This window comes from Cygnus atratus, chromosome Z (assembly GCF_013377495.2).
Source record: "Cygnus atratus isolate AKBS03 ecotype Queensland, Australia chromosome Z, CAtr_DNAZoo_HiC_assembly, whole genome shotgun sequence".
In the NCBI taxonomy this organism is placed as follows: domain Eukaryota; kingdom Metazoa; phylum Chordata; class Aves; order Anseriformes; family Anatidae; genus Cygnus; species Cygnus atratus.
This window is the reverse complement of record NC_066396.1, coordinates 44533356-44550177: the sequence shown is the minus strand read 5'-3', so window position 1 is coordinate 44550177 and position 16822 is coordinate 44533356. Positions and strand designations below refer to the sequence as shown.

At 38.3% G+C, this 16822-nt stretch overlaps 1 protein-coding gene across 12 annotated transcripts in view; it reads right to left on the bottom strand.

Annotated features, from left to right (window-relative positions):
* The window catches only part of AOPEP (aminopeptidase O (putative)), a 203564-nt gene extending 187018 nt beyond the window's left edge, over positions 1-16546 (bottom strand). For all 12 annotated transcript variants that reach the window (XR_007709287.1, XM_035565252.2, XM_035565256.2 and 9 more), the window contains exons 1-2: positions 16481-16546; positions 1430-2389 (exon numbers count right to left, since the gene is read on the bottom strand). Coding sequence is in view for 11 of the 12 variants with exons in the window: in XM_035565252.2 (XP_035421145.1) it covers positions 1430-2235 (806 nt within the window). In the remaining variant the exon portion in view is untranslated. The remainder of the gene's footprint in view (positions 1-1429; positions 2390-16480) is intronic.
* Positions 16547-16822: the final 276 nt, after the last annotated feature.

Sequence of the window (16822 nt, the reverse complement as noted above, 5' to 3'; positions counted from 1 at the left end):
TCCTGACCCATGCCAAGCCATCTTTTCCTGCTTCATTATTGATTCATAAAATATTGTCTGTTTGTGTAAAACCAGCATGAAGTATCTCTAAAGAAAGCATAACACTTTGCAGTGAAAGGAAAAAGAAGTCAAAACTAAAAGACTTAGTGATTTAGATGGTTAAAAAAGACCTTGAAATAATAAAAGTATTTTCATGAGGCAATACACAGAAGATTTCTACGCCAGCTAAGCGTTGCTAACATTAGTCTCAAAGACTTTAATAAAGACCAGGGAGACACTGACACACTGTGTGATTACAGGCAATTGCCTTCCATTTGCATGCTTTAGTCAAAATTCAGATTTTTCATAACTAAAGATACTATATAGAGTTAAACTTCCTACACCAATACCATAAATAACTTCCTGGGGAGTGAGGAGTGGAGGGGAAGGGGAATAGGTAATGAACGTGACTGACAAACTCCTGGGCTTGACGCTGATCATGGTTTGCCAGTAGAATTACCTAAATACCAGACGTACAGTTTAAAGGCTTCATTTTCTTCCCTAGCATCGCCGTCAGTGAGAATACTCTTAATTTACATTAGCATAACTGAAATGAAAGGTAAGCATACATCTCTACTTTCGGAGTGAAAAGCAAGTATTCAAGTAGACACAATTTCTTCTTCACCTTCCAACTTTGCTCCTGGTTTCTAGGTATCATAGACTAAAGAAATAACAGACATTAAAATCCACCTTTGAACATTACAGTTAAGCAATATTAACAATTGTGTAAGTCAAGAGTAGATAGTAGTTTCCCTCCTGTAAAGATCTTATCTTGAAGATTTCTGTATAGCACTGCGCACATTCATAAAAGCCAGATTTAGAAAAAAAAATCCTCTTACACTTCGTTTGCTATCATCAATGTATTTCACATAATAGATGAAGGAGATTTTAAAAGTTGATTACGAGAGACTAAACAGGAAAAGACTGCATCTCTAAACTTATTACAATATTGACAAAAGACTAGTTGTAAAGCAATTCTATTAAATATTATGTATATTGATCTTTATGCTGTATGATCACTTGTTTAAGCCAGGAAGGAAAGAGAACGCAAAGTATACGAATGAAAATAACCTATCATGTATATCTTCTCTTTCCCTAAGTGATAATTCCCTATTCCCTGCACACACTTATTCCAATACAACAACAATCATTTACTCCCACTCATTATGAGAAAACACAATCATTTAGACAGGCTTGAGCTCTGCAAGTGCTTGAGCACGGTTTATCTGTTCTCCTGTAGGACAGCAATAGGGTTCAAAACAAGGACAAAACAGATACAATGGAAGAGAACACTCATCATCTTCACAGAGCTGCTCAGCATTACACAACTGCATCCTTGCATCTAGGTTTAAAATTAATGTGTGCAAAGCCTTTCAGCTAAGTCACGTACCTGCCACTCTGGTCTGTAGTCCACGTAACAGATCTTCCCTCCGGTTTGGTTTTGTACCGTATTCTAATTGCGTGAGGAAAGTCTGTTGGAGTCTGAATTCCTGATTTCCTTATCTCCAAGCTCCAAGTGCCAGTAGTAAACAGAAGCTCTCCACAGCCAGGTGCCTGGCTGCAGCAAGTGTAATAGTATAGCTGTTCCTTACAGCGATCCGAAGGTAAAGTCACAAGTTCATGTACAATCTGATTCCTGAGATTTGCCAGCTCCTTTGAAACATCAGTTAGTTTGGCAGACCTTGTGAATTTTTCAATGCCTGACACAGCAGCAACATCTACCTCCTCAACCTTTAGCACAGACAAATCACAGCAGTCCAACACCAGCAGAAAATCCTCGTTCCCATGATTCTCTATGTCACAGCAGTTCTTTGAACTAGAAATCCCAGAAGCCTGTTCCTCGTTGCTATGGTTACCATTTTTATCAGAAGTATCTTCTTCACCTTTACCACAGACAGCAAAATCATTATATTCCGTTTTAGATGAACAGACACTTGCATTTGACACAGGGACGTGGCCTTGTTCCCATGCCCTAATTTTGCAGGTTTCATCAAACTGTGACTGGCAGCCTTCTTCACCGGTACTGCTGGCTCTCCTGTACCTGCTCCCAGTCTCCAAGAACAGAACTATGAAGCCTTCAATAACTTGACTTTTAAAATCTACGTCCAAGTCCAATACATAGTGCTTTACAAGCATGTGGCTAGTGTTGGCCATTAAGGGCAGGTCATCCTTCATGGGGTCTAGCTGCGTCTCCATGTTCCAGTCTACTGGGCAGTTTCACAAAACCTTGGCCAGTTCTTACTTATGATGCCTCCACAAAGAGCAAGGATACTCAGACTTCCTGTGTCAAACACATTTTGATTAATATTACTTTGTAGAAATTAATTGCAGTTCATCCACTCCTCTCATTCTGCAAAGGAAAACAAAAACATATCAGATAATTATTTCACAACTGTTTCTGAAAGAAGCGTTTTGAAAAATTATTTAAAATTCAGTTGTTTTTATTAAAAGTAGTTCCACGGAATGAGACCAAGCTAGCTGCTTCAGAATTTGCCATCAAGAAGGCTTTATTTTTCAGAGAAGATCCCAAGTTAATGTATTTCTAGTCAGCTTTTATAAACTGACACAAACTTTAATAAAGTCCTTCTGTCGACTCTCTTCACCCCCAAAAATACTTTAGAAAAAATACATTATTATGCAACATCTAACTTTATTTATTACTGCATTGTTTGTTTTTAAGATTTTTGTATTTATTTCAAGTGCCTTAGCTGAAAAGATAGTGATCATTTTTCAACTGTGATTCTACACAACAAATATGAGCCTAAATCCCTTCATACGTTTTAAATTTTGAAAGTAATAACCTAATATATACAAGGCAAGAGTTTGGATTAATAAACTATCCACATTACAACCACTCTTGTATCAGCAGTTCTAGTAAATTAAAAGAAAACAAGCCCATTTACTGTGAGGGCATTCTAAGCATTCCTTTGAGATTGTTCATGAAGATTTTTCGAATTTATAGTTAAATTCTTAAGATATATGATTACATCTTAATAGCTGGAAACCCATTAACACTTGCATGCATTAACATTAGCATCTCACAGAAAAGAAAAGGTCTTTTCACTGAAAAATATGCAAAAACCTACAAAAGCAAGAAAATATTAAAATGCGTCAACTTTTTTTGCAACAACAGGCAAAAGTTCATCATAGAAGTTTAACTGTCATACATTCTGTTTTGCTATGGCCACTGAGCTAAAATTACACACTTTTATCTCACTTCAGTACTTTTTTGACTACTTTCTAGAGCAGAATTAGAAATCAGAGCAAGGAAGAAGCAATTTCATGTTAAGACTCGCAGTTCTCTCTCTGCCAGATTAGTGACACTTTGATGATATACAGCCAAGTCTGGTTTTAAGTGTCTTCAGTGAACAGATATCAGCTTGTGTCATTTTAGTTTCACAGTATCGTCATAGACTACAGTGTCCAAAATCTTTTCTTTTTTTTTTTTTTTTGTGGAGTTCTCATAGTAAGCACAGAGGAGAACCTAGACTCCCTCAAGACTTGCTAATTCTTTTGTAAGAATCCAGGGCATGCTGTCAAGCTAGCATCAGTAATTGAAAGATTCAGTACAAGAAACCACCTAACTGTTCCCTGAACTAGCTTCACTGTCCTGGTTTCAGCTGGGATAGAGTTAATTGTCCCCCTAGTAGCTGGTATGGTGCCTTGTTTTGGATTTGGGATGAGAATAACGTTGATAACACACTGATGTTTCAATTGTTGCAGGGCAGTGCCTACACTAAGCCAAGGACTTCTCAGCTCCCCATACCGCCCTGCCAGTGAGGAGGCTGGGGGTGCAGCAGGAGCTGGGAGGGGAGCGAACCAGGACGGCTGACCCAGACTGGCCAAAGGGATGTTCCATACCATATGGCATTGTGCTGAGCAATTCATATGGGGGGGCTGGCTGGGGTGGGGGAACCGCTGCTCAGTCAGCGGGTGGTGAGCGACTGCATTGTGCATTACTTGTTTTGTACATATTATTATTATTTCTCTTTCTTTTTTATTAAACTGTCTTTATCTTAACCCGCAAGCTTTTACTCTCTCCCCCCACCCCCACCCCCTGATTCTCTCCCCATCACACTGGGGGGTGAGGGGGTGTGAGCGAATGGCTGTGTGGTGCTGAGCTGCCTGCTGGGTTAAACCACAAGGCTTCACACAAAGCGCACAAAACACAGCAAACATCTTCCTTCTTTGACTGCTTTCCACCACTCAGAAACAGCTCTAACAGGGATGTCTTTGAAGACAAGCACAGAAAAATCTTTTTTTTTTTTTTTTTCACTTTTATATCATTCCTCCTGCAAATATCCCAGTAAATTCAGAATATTTGAAGATGACCTGATAAAGACACTCATGGCATTTTTGGAACTACCTCCAGTAGATAATTCTCTATTCAAGAGATCTCCCAAACTTAATCATCTCCTCGTTAATCTTAACAGTTTACTATTTCTAGTGCTTCAAACTTCACACATTTGCAAGAAATCACATTGCATCTTGCACTGATGTGTAAGTCTGAGTATGCTTCTAGAATTCAACCTTTGTCAGGATTGAACAACAGATTCATGAGCTCCTGCAGAGTCTCATTAGCTTTGCAAAGATGACTTATCACTGCAGATAACTGTGTGGATGTTTATCTGTTTTGTCAGTCTGACTTAAAATGAGCAAACAAATATATAAACAAAAACAGAGAATGGTGAAGCATTAAGTACCCTGAAATGTACATAACCTAACATTGTAACAGCAATTGCTTTCTACTTAAAGAAGTCTGGAGAATGGGGGAAAAATATCAGTTGAAAAAAAAAAAAAGCACTTAGGAAGACTAGTAAGAAAAGCTGTGACAAGTTTCAGTAAACCTCAGCTTTCCGAACAAGAAACATCTATAAATAGTACATGGCCATTAAAACCATTTCCTACCTTAAAACCTAATTGGAAAAACTGGCAGAGCAATCAAAGGTTCTAAATACTGTGATGTGAGGAATACATCTATGATGTCTGTGCCTGACACAAGGGATCAAACTTGATGTTATCTGGATGTTTTATGATTACCAAAACCCTGTGACTTCTGACAGGTTAACTAAGCCCTGGTGGTAAATCAGCGAAATAAAGTTACTTTACAGAAAAAAACATACTGAACTGGCATTCAAGAACCTCTGTTTTGCACAAATACTTAGAATTTTTCATTTGAAAAACAGGTGTAATATTGATACTTCCTATAAAACGTAAGTACTATACTAACAATAAATTTCTGTGCTGTACTCATAACAGATGTTTATATCCCTGTTTTTCTGTTTTCCATCTGGAAAGTGTGATCAACTTCTTACCTCAAAAGTATCAAGATAATTACATTAACTTGCATTAAATTCACAGGCCCGTGATAGGAAGTACCTCTGAACACCTTAAAATAAATAGTAGATGTGCAGTTCACTGCCTACAAAAAAACATTTAGTTTGTATTTAGAGGACAGACAGATTTATTTAAAATTAATTAACAGGGTAGATTAAAAGGTGCCAAATAGGAGCATACAGGTGAACCAACAGGAGCATACAGGGGAATCCAAATAATAATAATAAATTGAAGCATGACAAAAGAAATAAAATCTATAAATACAAATCCTCTTTAAAACTGTTAATACAAAAACATGAAATCCATGAGATTTGATAGACAATTGAAAACAAAGGCTGGCTGTTCTAATGATGCTAAAAGACCTGCAGAGAGGACATTCATTTTCTACAATTGAAAGTTTCAGATCAGCATTTCTTTGTTTATTGGAGGTGATACACCTGACCATGTTTATGAACAGAGCAAGGGCAACACACTTGTAGATAAGTAACAAGTGCTACTGGGTGTATTTGACATGGAATTTTAATTCAAATGTAACACTGTCTATTTAATCTTGTCTATTTCTCAAATCATCTTAACTTTAGACATCCCAGCTTTCAAAAATTGCACATAGACTTTCTATTTCCAAGCACTAGTAAGCAAATTTAAAGGGCTATTCTCGTGTGTCTTGGCTTCTGAATCTCTGAAGAATTATTTCCTTAAATATTTTTTAAGGAGTCTACAGCTCATTGGAACCGTGTAACAAAGAAGCTGATCTAGAACTTCTGCTCTAGAAGCTTTAGGGACTTACTCAATTAGCTATATTTTTTCACTGCGTGTTGATAATTTCATATTGATACTGAATTAGCAAAAAGTGCTGTCTTCTGTGCAAAATGCACTTCTGTTAAGAATGATAATTTTACTCCTCCAATAAAGCTTCGTACTGGAAATTGCAACCCATTAAGTGAGCTGGTGTCTCACGTAATTTGAGATGGTCCTATTTAGAGCTCTCTTGACCAGGAAAGAAACTTAAGTTATGCACTGTGTTTTAAAACAAGGTAACACTGTGTGTGCTTAATTTAAACATTAATTTTACAATAATTCCACCAATTTTAGCTTTTTAAAGGTAGGCGTGGCATTATGAAGGTACAGAGAACTACACTAATCAACTGTAGAATTTCTAAAGATACAGATTCCAGATGGCATAATCTGCAGCAACAGATGTAAAATGACATTAAAAAGAATGCTGACGAAGTTGAAGGAAGTATATGACTATGACCTTGTTTGACAGTCTCGGCACACACACCTTAGTGTGAATTTCTGGCTACATGATGCCAATGGAAGTGATGCCTATACTCTGCAGTGTACCTGTATCCAGCTGAGCTGAATATATTTGCTCGTAACTTCATCATTTGTATTTTCAACGTCTAATTGTAAACACATACTGAATTCAGAAGAGGGAAAAAAATGTACAGAAGCAACCTGATTTTTAAAAACTGTCATTTCTATACTATCTTGTCTATGCCTGGAGCTTCCAGAGAGTTACTGCTCATCAAATAATACACCAAAAGTATCCACTGTTAACAGAATATAAATTGTAAACACAATTACTTCCTTTCTCTGTTCTCTAGTGTTTCATAGCCATACACAACAGCATCTGTTTTAAGCAGTTTTGTAGTTCTGTATAGTTGTACAGATTAAGAAATATCAGAAGCATACTACAAAGTAAATTAAAACAAACAAAAACAAACAAACAACATCAACAAGAACAAAACTATTTCCAAAAATTTCATTTTAAAAAGTTGGCTTGAAACTGGTTTTGGCCATATCTGTAGAATTTCAATTTGAGTATCTTACACATACCTACTTTTATAATTCAAGTAAGTATCCAAAAGTAAATTCTCAAAAGCAGTGAAAGAACCTTGAAGTCCACTCTTGGGATTCTAAGTAAGCATCAGAGATACTGCACATACTGTTACTGTAAAGAAATTGTCCTGTAACATCCGGGCACTGGACAGTTCTTAGCTTAGTGAGGAGCTCATCCACAAAAGGATTGCTTTTGTGGGTGGGTTGCACAGTTCACCACCCTTCCGCCAGCAGCAATTGTCCACACAGAGCATTCCAAAAAGCATTCCACATTTAACACAAACTGAAAAGAAGCTGCTATTAGTGTAATTGCTCTGCTCATTTATTATTTAAGACCTCTGCTCACTTTTTTATCTGCACTATATACTAGCATTCTCTGGAGGCAGAAACTCTGCATCTGTTATTGCCATATTTTTCCTTATCACTCTGGTAATGAAAAACTCTTCTAGAAGTTCAAAACCTCACTGGGAAAATGTGTGTGGGAACTACAGAGGTAAAGCCTCTTGCTGAGAAGTACATACTAATTCCTCAGTGAGGCCAATTAATGGAACCATGCACTTTCTTCTACTGCAAAACAGCAGAAGCCTAACTCTCGGCAACAGTACAAAATTGTATAAAAGAGCATAATGAGCCAAAATTGATAAAAACATTTCTTAACACCATAACCAAGTTAAGATTTTGGAAGAAAAAAAGTCACTAAAACATATGATTATTTCAAACTCCATATAGCACAATCATTCTGTAAAGAAACAGACATGTACAACACTGTATTATGGTAACGAGGCATTTCCTACATCCCTGCTAGTTTCTTCAATTGCTTACACCTCTGAACATTAAAACTTCAATAAAATTAAAACTCCAATAAACTGGAAATGTCAGAGGATATAAACATGCATCTCAGGCTTTAAAAAAAAAAAAAAGAAGAAGAAAAAAAAACAAACTCTTTTTGAGGAATAGTTTAATCATTTGATCAGAAGCTACCACAATGTATTTGCAAAGCAGTATGTGGTTAGCATATTCATATTACCAAAGAATTCCCTACTTCTTGGACAAGCAAATAAGCATTCAAAAATGTTCTTTGAAATCTATTTTTAAAGAAAAATAGGGGCTTAAGGCATAGTTCTGTATATGGAAACTGTTCCCAATAAGGCTAGATATTAGCCAAATACTCCTGCTACATCACGCTCTGGGGATCCACAATAATTCCGAGGCAAGGGAGTTGGCTGTTGCCAACTCCCTTTTGTGTTTGACCAAGTTAACTATGCACACCTGCCTAGCTTGCCTTGTTCAAAATATTTACAGCGTTCATAACATGACTGATACCTTGCACCGCTCTAAGTATACACCTAATACTCATTACAAGCAAGAACTTTCAATACATGCAGGGAGCTATCTAAAATGTACCCCGTACACGTGAAGCATGATTTTAGCAGGTTACCCTTCATCCACATCAAAATGTATTTTCAGCAGACGACTGTGTTCTACTTCTATCACATTTGGCCTTTCCTACCCCCTGTCATCCAAACTCTAGATTTATTAAAAATGTTCTCCAATTGTATCTTTTACTCTTGTTTGCTCCGTGTTTTTTTGTTTTTGCTTTGGTATATCTTTTTTGTGTCCCCGTTAATGCATATATATTTCACATATCTGATAGATTAAATACATTGCCAGGAAGAGTCCTCATTGGAAGAATCTAGCTCTTTCCATTGAGATAAGACAGATGCATACGAAATATTTCTCTATGCTGTTTTCAAATATTTCTGCAGAAGGGAATTGTTCAGTTTTGCTAGTTAGCTTGATCAGTTTTTCGTAACATTTAATCAGATCTTCTTTCCTGCAAACAATTTTTTGTCCTTCAAGCTTTACTAAGGTCGTGTTTCCTGGATAAAGAAGTATACTGTGGAAGCACTCATTTGCTTCTCACCTTCTAACTCCCACTTGCACTGCGAGGTCACTCTTCCACTCTCCACACATGCTCCCAATCACTCAATACACCAGTTCAGAATAGTCAGATTATTAACAGGAAGTTGAGTTCATGCTCTCAGTCAAGTAGTTAATTTTGCCTGTAATAAATTCAGACCATTTGCATAACTGGTCATTCAACAGATCCACAGGGGTAGTGGAGCCCCAGCAGGAAAGACAATAAATACTTTTATTGCTGGAAGTGGTGCTTCTCTCTAACTAAAGTCTCTGAGTCTCAGTGTTCATTCCATACTAAAGCTGGAACAATTTTCCTTCAGAAAGGCCTAGCAGAGGGCCACTAACATGGCTATGGGGCTGAAACGTACCAATGTAGGAGAAGAGGCTGATGCCACAAAGTTTGCTTGGCCTTGGGATGACACAGTTTATAGAATCAGTGGGTTTGGGGTTGGAAAGGACCTTAAAGATCACCTCATTCCAACCCTCCGCCATGGGCAGGGACACCTCCCACCAGACCAAGTTGCTCAAAGCCTCATCCAGCCTGGCCTTGAACACCTCCAGGGATGGGGCATGTTAGGGAAGATTACCTGGGACTATGGGAGCTTTTGTATTTATAGGGATGAGAGGCACTGGGCACCAGCTGGAACACAGGAGGTTCCTCTGGATCATCAGGAGGCACGTCCTTACTGTGCAGGTGACGGAGCGCAGGCACAGGCTGCCCAGATCAGCAGTGCAGTCTCCTCCTTGGAGATCCGCAAAAGCCGCCTGGACATGGCCCTGGGCAGCCTGCTCCGGGTGGCCCTGCTTGGGCAGGGGGTTGGGCCAGGTGGGCTCAACCATTCCGCAATCCTGTGAAAACCTTTTGTACAGAAAACACTTCAGTAAGAAAGAAATGATGGTAGGGTGCTTTTTATTTTTCTTTACTCCAACTTAGACAACGATGCTAACCTTCAGTCAAAGAAATTCATAATATTCACTGAACTAAGCCCAAAGGCTTACCATTTCAAGGTAAGACTAGTTTTCTGACATATATGTTAAAATATTAATACAAAACATTTGTAAAAAAAATATAAATAGCACCACATTCATTTTAGGTGTACTTTTTTTTTTTTCCTGTAGGGATTAATTAACCCTAACCAAAAAAATTTTTTCCTGTTTATGTTCTAGAGAACTCAGCATACCCTCGTGTCTCTGGGTAACGTTACCACACTATGCATTAAACCAGTTGGGTACACATGCAATAAGGTCCTCTCTTCAAAATTAAATGACAAGTGATTACTAAATACAAAGAACTTCCACTCCTTTTGAACTAATCTTGCCACTTCAGACTCACATCCAAACAAAACTGACAGAAGATAAGTTTTGTTTTGCTAACAAAATGTATTTCCCAGGTCCAAAAAAAAAAAGAAAAGGCAAAAATTAATATAGCTGTGATACAGTTGTGCTTTTTTAATCCTATTTTATTTACACCTATTTTATTAACAAAAATAAATGATAAAAGAATGCATTTTTTGAAAGCATACAGCATTTGCAATACAGAAAAACTGTATAAGGCTGCCCAGAATTTAGAACAATACAGGAGAAATATTTTCAGGCATATATATGATAGTTACCTGAGCTGGAAAGATTATTTAAATGTTTCATTTGGGCCCAAAGCCACTTTACACAAGAATGTAAACTGACATGAGATGAACTGATCCATTGGCTTCAACCGGTCTGCTAATTTTATGAAATTAAAATGCATGGATAAATGGCTATGTTCCAGACAAGATGAATATTCCATAAGGCTGTGCTTGGCTTATCAAATACTGGATCTGAAACATCTTAGGAAAATGTCTCAGTTTTTTCCAAGAAGAAGACAGGAATGAACTGTCTGGTCCAAAGAGAGAGCCTTTTCAGTATCAAGAAAAAAAGCAAAAGATCAAGGCAATTAATGACTATACACCCTACTTCTGTAGCAATGAATTAGAAGATGACAAAGGAATCACATAAAAGCAAAACAGAGGTCAAACAAAGTGGGGAAAAAAAAAAGACAAGCAAAAATTGATAAAAGAATACATTTCAGCAAAACAGGAGGGTAAACAGCATGTATTATCAGATAAATATATATTTTTTTTAATTTCTTAAAACGGCCACTGTAAAAACCTCTAACTGAACAAGACAAAACAATATGCATATATATAAGGAGAGAGAGCTCCAAATTTATTTAAGTGCTAGTCATCTATAATGTTTGAATCAGTACTGCTATTTCAACAATATTTTAAAAAACATACTGATATTATAGTTGAAGTTTAATATCTACACATGGACTTCCCTTCCTCCTTGGTCCAACATGACAACATCAGCCACATGAGGTATGTGTGCACTCACCTAAGCAAAAAGATGTATTGGCAGGTACCAGAGGTAGGTGAGAATAAAGTAAGAAAAAAAAAAAAAGAAAAAAAAAACTTGTACAACAGTCAAACATGCTCTAAACTCTATGCTCCCCTCTTCATTTGAACTGTGGTGTCTTTGATAGATATGTAACAATTTAGAGAGTTTAACAAAATAGGCAGTAAATAATTATTTAATTCACCATTTGATTTCAGTGGAGACCAAATGAGTCTTCTATTTTTTCTGTAATCAAGTCTTCCCAAAGATGCACAAAAATCATAGTACAATTATTCAGGCAATACGTTTTCAACTGCAAGTACTAAAATACAGCTTATCGAAATTCCAAGCAGAATCAGTATGAGCTGCAATGTTATGCAAATTTGAAAGTCAAGACTAGGTATACATAAACAGCATTCTCCCCTGCTTTTTTTTTTTCTGATTAACTCAATACAGATTCTGATGAAGTGTAACAATCTTGATTGCCCAACAGTGTATGATCATGGAACTCATTTTGGCTAACATTTGTCGTTCAACATTCTCCTCACTTCCATGGGGCGAAGGAGTAGGAGTCTGAAAGATACAAAGAGAAATGGAGCTTTTGTTTTTTTCAGAAAAAGAACTGACTATGCTAACAACACAGAGATGGGAAAGTCTTGCCTATATATTCATTCACCATGTATTTTTCACACACTGATACAATGCATGTTTTGTTGTTACTAGAATGGTTTAAATACTTCTAAAATGTTTTGCAGGCAATCAAAAGCATTTGTATGCATTCTGCTATACCAACATCAAAGCATGCAGGTACCATTCATTTTATTTTTCAATGATCTTTGTAGGTCCCTTCCATCTGAACTATCCTATTACATTTTGTGACCCACCTATGTAATACACTCTTGCAACTGAACTCTACATGAGTGTGTTATAACCTAACACTCTACAGGCTGAATTCATTCTGCATTTCCTTTCATTTTTCTTTAGCAAGTTAAGAGAATAAATTCTAATCATGGTGTTCATGTACTACAAGCAGCACACTTTTTCGACTGCTGAAGCAATATCCTTGCTGTATCTTTCAGAATTTCTCTATGCATTTCCAAGCTTCGCTTTTCCATGCAAATAGCAGACCTTTTACTGCTCTTTCTGAGGATGCTGGTCTGAGCTGGGATTCACTGAATCTGACATGATGAATTTCTCACTACTTTATACATATATCCAGATCCTGGCATGATACAGAAGGCACTAGAGCCATGCTGATATGTTGGGCTTTTTGAGACACTTCTTTTATACAGCACTGTCTTCTGTAATATTTTATTTATATTCTGTACATAATATGAATATCTAGCTCTTTTTTTTTTTTTTTTAAAGTAATGCACTCTAGAAGGGCAGGTTCACTAGCTGAATTCTAAGCATCAAAACAAATCAGGAACTATACTGCTACTATAAAATACTGATGATCATTTCATAAACACCGTGTTATTTCATATTTCTATGCACTGAGACATATAAAACATTACTAGTACATTTTAAAAATATACCTCACAGTCAATGCATCATCCTTACTGAACGTACTTCCTAAGTCATAAAAAAAATATATAAGGCAAGCTAATAGATTGGTTATGTTTTAATATTTTAAAAGGTAGATGTTTGCAAAAGAAAGAACAACAACAATAGCAGATGGTGGCCAACATGAATACAGTCACTCTTGGTCACCTGTGCATAACAGAGTTGCATAAAACACACAAAGAATGGCAAACAGGGAAGAAGAGATTCTTCACGGAATGGTACTTGTATAATATTGCCTTTCCATCTATTACAGAAAGCATCAGCTTGAGTTAGACTCATAAGCCTATGAAAGCAAACCTGAGAAAAGAAAAAAACAAACAAAAATCATGGTTGTAAAGTAGACAAGATCAGAAAATAAACTTCCTAAAAATATCAAAATATCTACAGCAGAAAATGTGCGTGGCAAGAAACACAGAGAAGAAAGAAAAAGGAAAAAGAAAAGAAAATACCAAAGAGGGAAAAAAAAAGGTAAAAGGAGAAAGAAGAAGAAAAAAAATGAAGAGGAAAAAAGAAAAAGGGAAAAGAAAACCTTGAAAAAATTGACAGAGAATGTACGTGTTCATTAGAGATGACCCCACAATACTGTGGTACAAGCCAGAAGCACACCATGCAGAATGCACTCCCTCCTGCTCCCTCTCCGGCATGGACTCACATTGATTTGCCCTCTGTCCACCAGACCCGGCAGTAGCGGGCTGTCTCACATTGTTAACACACCAAAAGAGAAGTGCACAAGGCGATTTCCTAAGTCTTCATAGCAAAGCATATGACTATGCCAAATGCGTACTCTCTTTTGTGAACGTGTGTGAGATGCTTCTTATTTCAGAGCACAACTGTAGCTGTTTCCTTTCATGCATTTCTAAAATCTGAGAGAACAGAAATTAATCAAGGAAAGGTTTGTATGAGAGAAGATCAAGAGAAGTAATCTCTAAAAAAAACCATGGAGTTACAACTCTGTCCTTGGTGTCTGCCAACCACTGGAAAATATCCAACTTAAAGCCGTTCATAAAATTCCAATTGGTTAATGTCTTAAAAAAAAAAAAAAAAAGTATCTTTAATCGGGCAAAATCAGCTGCACAAAGTTGTTTGTACACAAATGCCAACACAAATAGTAGACATTGATCCCCAAGACAGAGGCCATTTCTACCCCAGGCTTTCTGTTTTTTAGTGCAGTACATAAACTCATTCCCTGAAATGATAGCCAATTACAACAATTAAATAGAAATGTGTAAAAACTGAGATGCCTAGAAAGCTAAGGGCTGTCAGACAAACCCTACCAACTTACGCTAAGTCTGTCTGAAGAGACTTCTCCCAGCAGCCTGTTCCACCAGAATCACCTCCTCCGAACAACAGTCAACAGAGACGAGCACCCCCACGGCCAGTCACTCCAGCCCATAGCCTGGCACACGTAGGATAACGGGTAACTTAAGCTAATATTCTGGGCAGCAAACAGGGATCTCTGAGCACAGACAACTTGTTTGTATTATGTATTCATTATATTCTTTAAAAGATGAAAAAGTACTTCACCACCCCAGACTTTCTCTACATGCCACTGGCCAGTATCCAAGAGCTATATATTTATATAAAACAACTCCACATAAAATACACTGCAAAACAAAGCCATGTTTGGGTTCCCTTCACTTTCAATTAAGCACGATGTGCTTCATCCATGCATAAAAGCTAACTCAATTGCTTTCAAATGCAGGTGTTATAATTATAACCTACAATTATCTCCACTTAGCATGTAAAGAAATTAAAAAATAAAAAATAAAGTCTTTGGATAAACAATCTCTTTAATAATTATGTTTATAACTATTTCTCTTTTAAACTGCCTTCTTCCAAATACAATTTTATACATTTTTCATATAATGTAAGACTTAAAGATCTTACCAAGAAGTCAGTTCTGAACACCAGCATCAACAGTAATTTTACGCTCTAAATGTCAAATAATATTTAATCATAATTCTCAGTAATTTTGAACTTATTTTTGTTCCAAGCACTTAACACAACTAAGCCTTTTTAAGGCAGGCAAGTGCAATTCCACAGGTGAAAGCAAGACTGAAACAAACTAACAGAAGCCTTTGCTACTGTTTAAAGGACAGTCAATGAACCTATACAAAAGGAGCTTGTAGATTTCACTGTGTGTCACAAGAAAACCGGCAGGGGTTCAAATGGGGCTTTAAAGTGAAAATTTAATTCAATTAATAACATCTGTTGCCAGAGCAATTGATGCCCTTCCAGTAGCCTCCTTTCCAGCCTGCGAACTCCAGCAGTAACGAGTGTAACGAAGGACCTTCTTCACCTACCACAAGTTAGCAGCTGTGGAAGTTGCTTCCCACGAGCTGAAGTTACAAGAAAATAACTCCTCCCTTCCTTCAGCTCAAATAGGAGGTGAAACCCCAAAAAAGTCAAGGTTCCCTTCCTCCCCAAAAATACCGACTCCCACAAAAAACCACATAATTAATCGAAGCTTGTGAAAGAAGCAGAGCTTATTTATGGTAAATGTGCTACAAAGAACGTCCTGAAATTCCCCATGAACTCTGATCCTTCATCCATTTGTGGTTCCATGAACTACAATAGTAACCAAATACCTAAATCGTTAACCGAAGCCCAAATACACGCAGCTAAACTTTTTACAAGTACCTACCCCTAAATCTGCAAGTTTATAGAAAACCCATTGGTGCAACGGTAAAGTTCTCAATTTTTAATTTCACAAAATCATTTCAACGGCAGCCCTGAGCAACGTGCTGTGCCTGAGCTGGGGCACCAGTCCTGATCATGTTTAGAGGTCCCTTTCAGCCTCAGCGGCTCTGTGGAGGTGCTGAAGAGCACTACAGAGGTGCACAATTACACCGGGTGTTTTTTCCGTTCTGTAGACAGAAGGAGGGGGATCTGATTTTCACAAAACGGTGCACGTGGGTGACAGGATATGCCTGTATGGGATGTGACTAAATGGACTCTCTGTTGATACGACTGTTTTTAACACACCACAGCTGCCGCTTGTAACCACCACCTCCAAGGTGAAAGAACTATTTTCTAACGGGTGGACAAATCAACCTTCCCTTTCCCGTGCCGACACCGGCAACCCCTCAGCTTCACCCTGCGCAAAGTACCTAGCGTGACGCTAGGCGGGCCAAACTTCCACCCGCCCCTGGCTACGACACGAGCGTTATCCGGATGCTTCCGACTGCCACAAGAGGCCCACGACCACAACAGCTTGTTAATCACCCCGGACAGCTTTAACCTAAGTGCGGGCACAGTTCCTTCAGGACGTTATGCTTCGGACCTACAAGAGGGGCTCGGGCTCGGGCTCGGGCTCGGGCTCGGGGGTAGGGGGGGGTGGGGTGGGGTGCGGGCGGCACTAACGGCCACTAACGGCCGCTACCGGCACTAACGGCCGCCGTTTTACCTGCCACGCTCGCGCCGACACCCCGCCGCCCCGGCCGCGGCGCCGTCCGATGACATCACGCGCCCCGCCCCTAGCGACGCGGCCCCTCCCCCTAGCAACCACGCCCCGCCCCTGAGAACACCCCCCCACCCCGCCCCTAAGCGGAGGGTTATATATACCTCGGCACGGTGTACGCATAAAAGTATTTATTTTCCCTTCCCGTATTTAATGAGATATTTCATTCCAGCATTTAGTTTGGCAGTGAATGGTTTAAGCTCTTGGAGAAATTCACCGCTGATTAGCTGCTGGCACGATCACCCTGCTTCTCTGTCAGAGCACGCCGCGTGCTGGAGCCATCAGCTG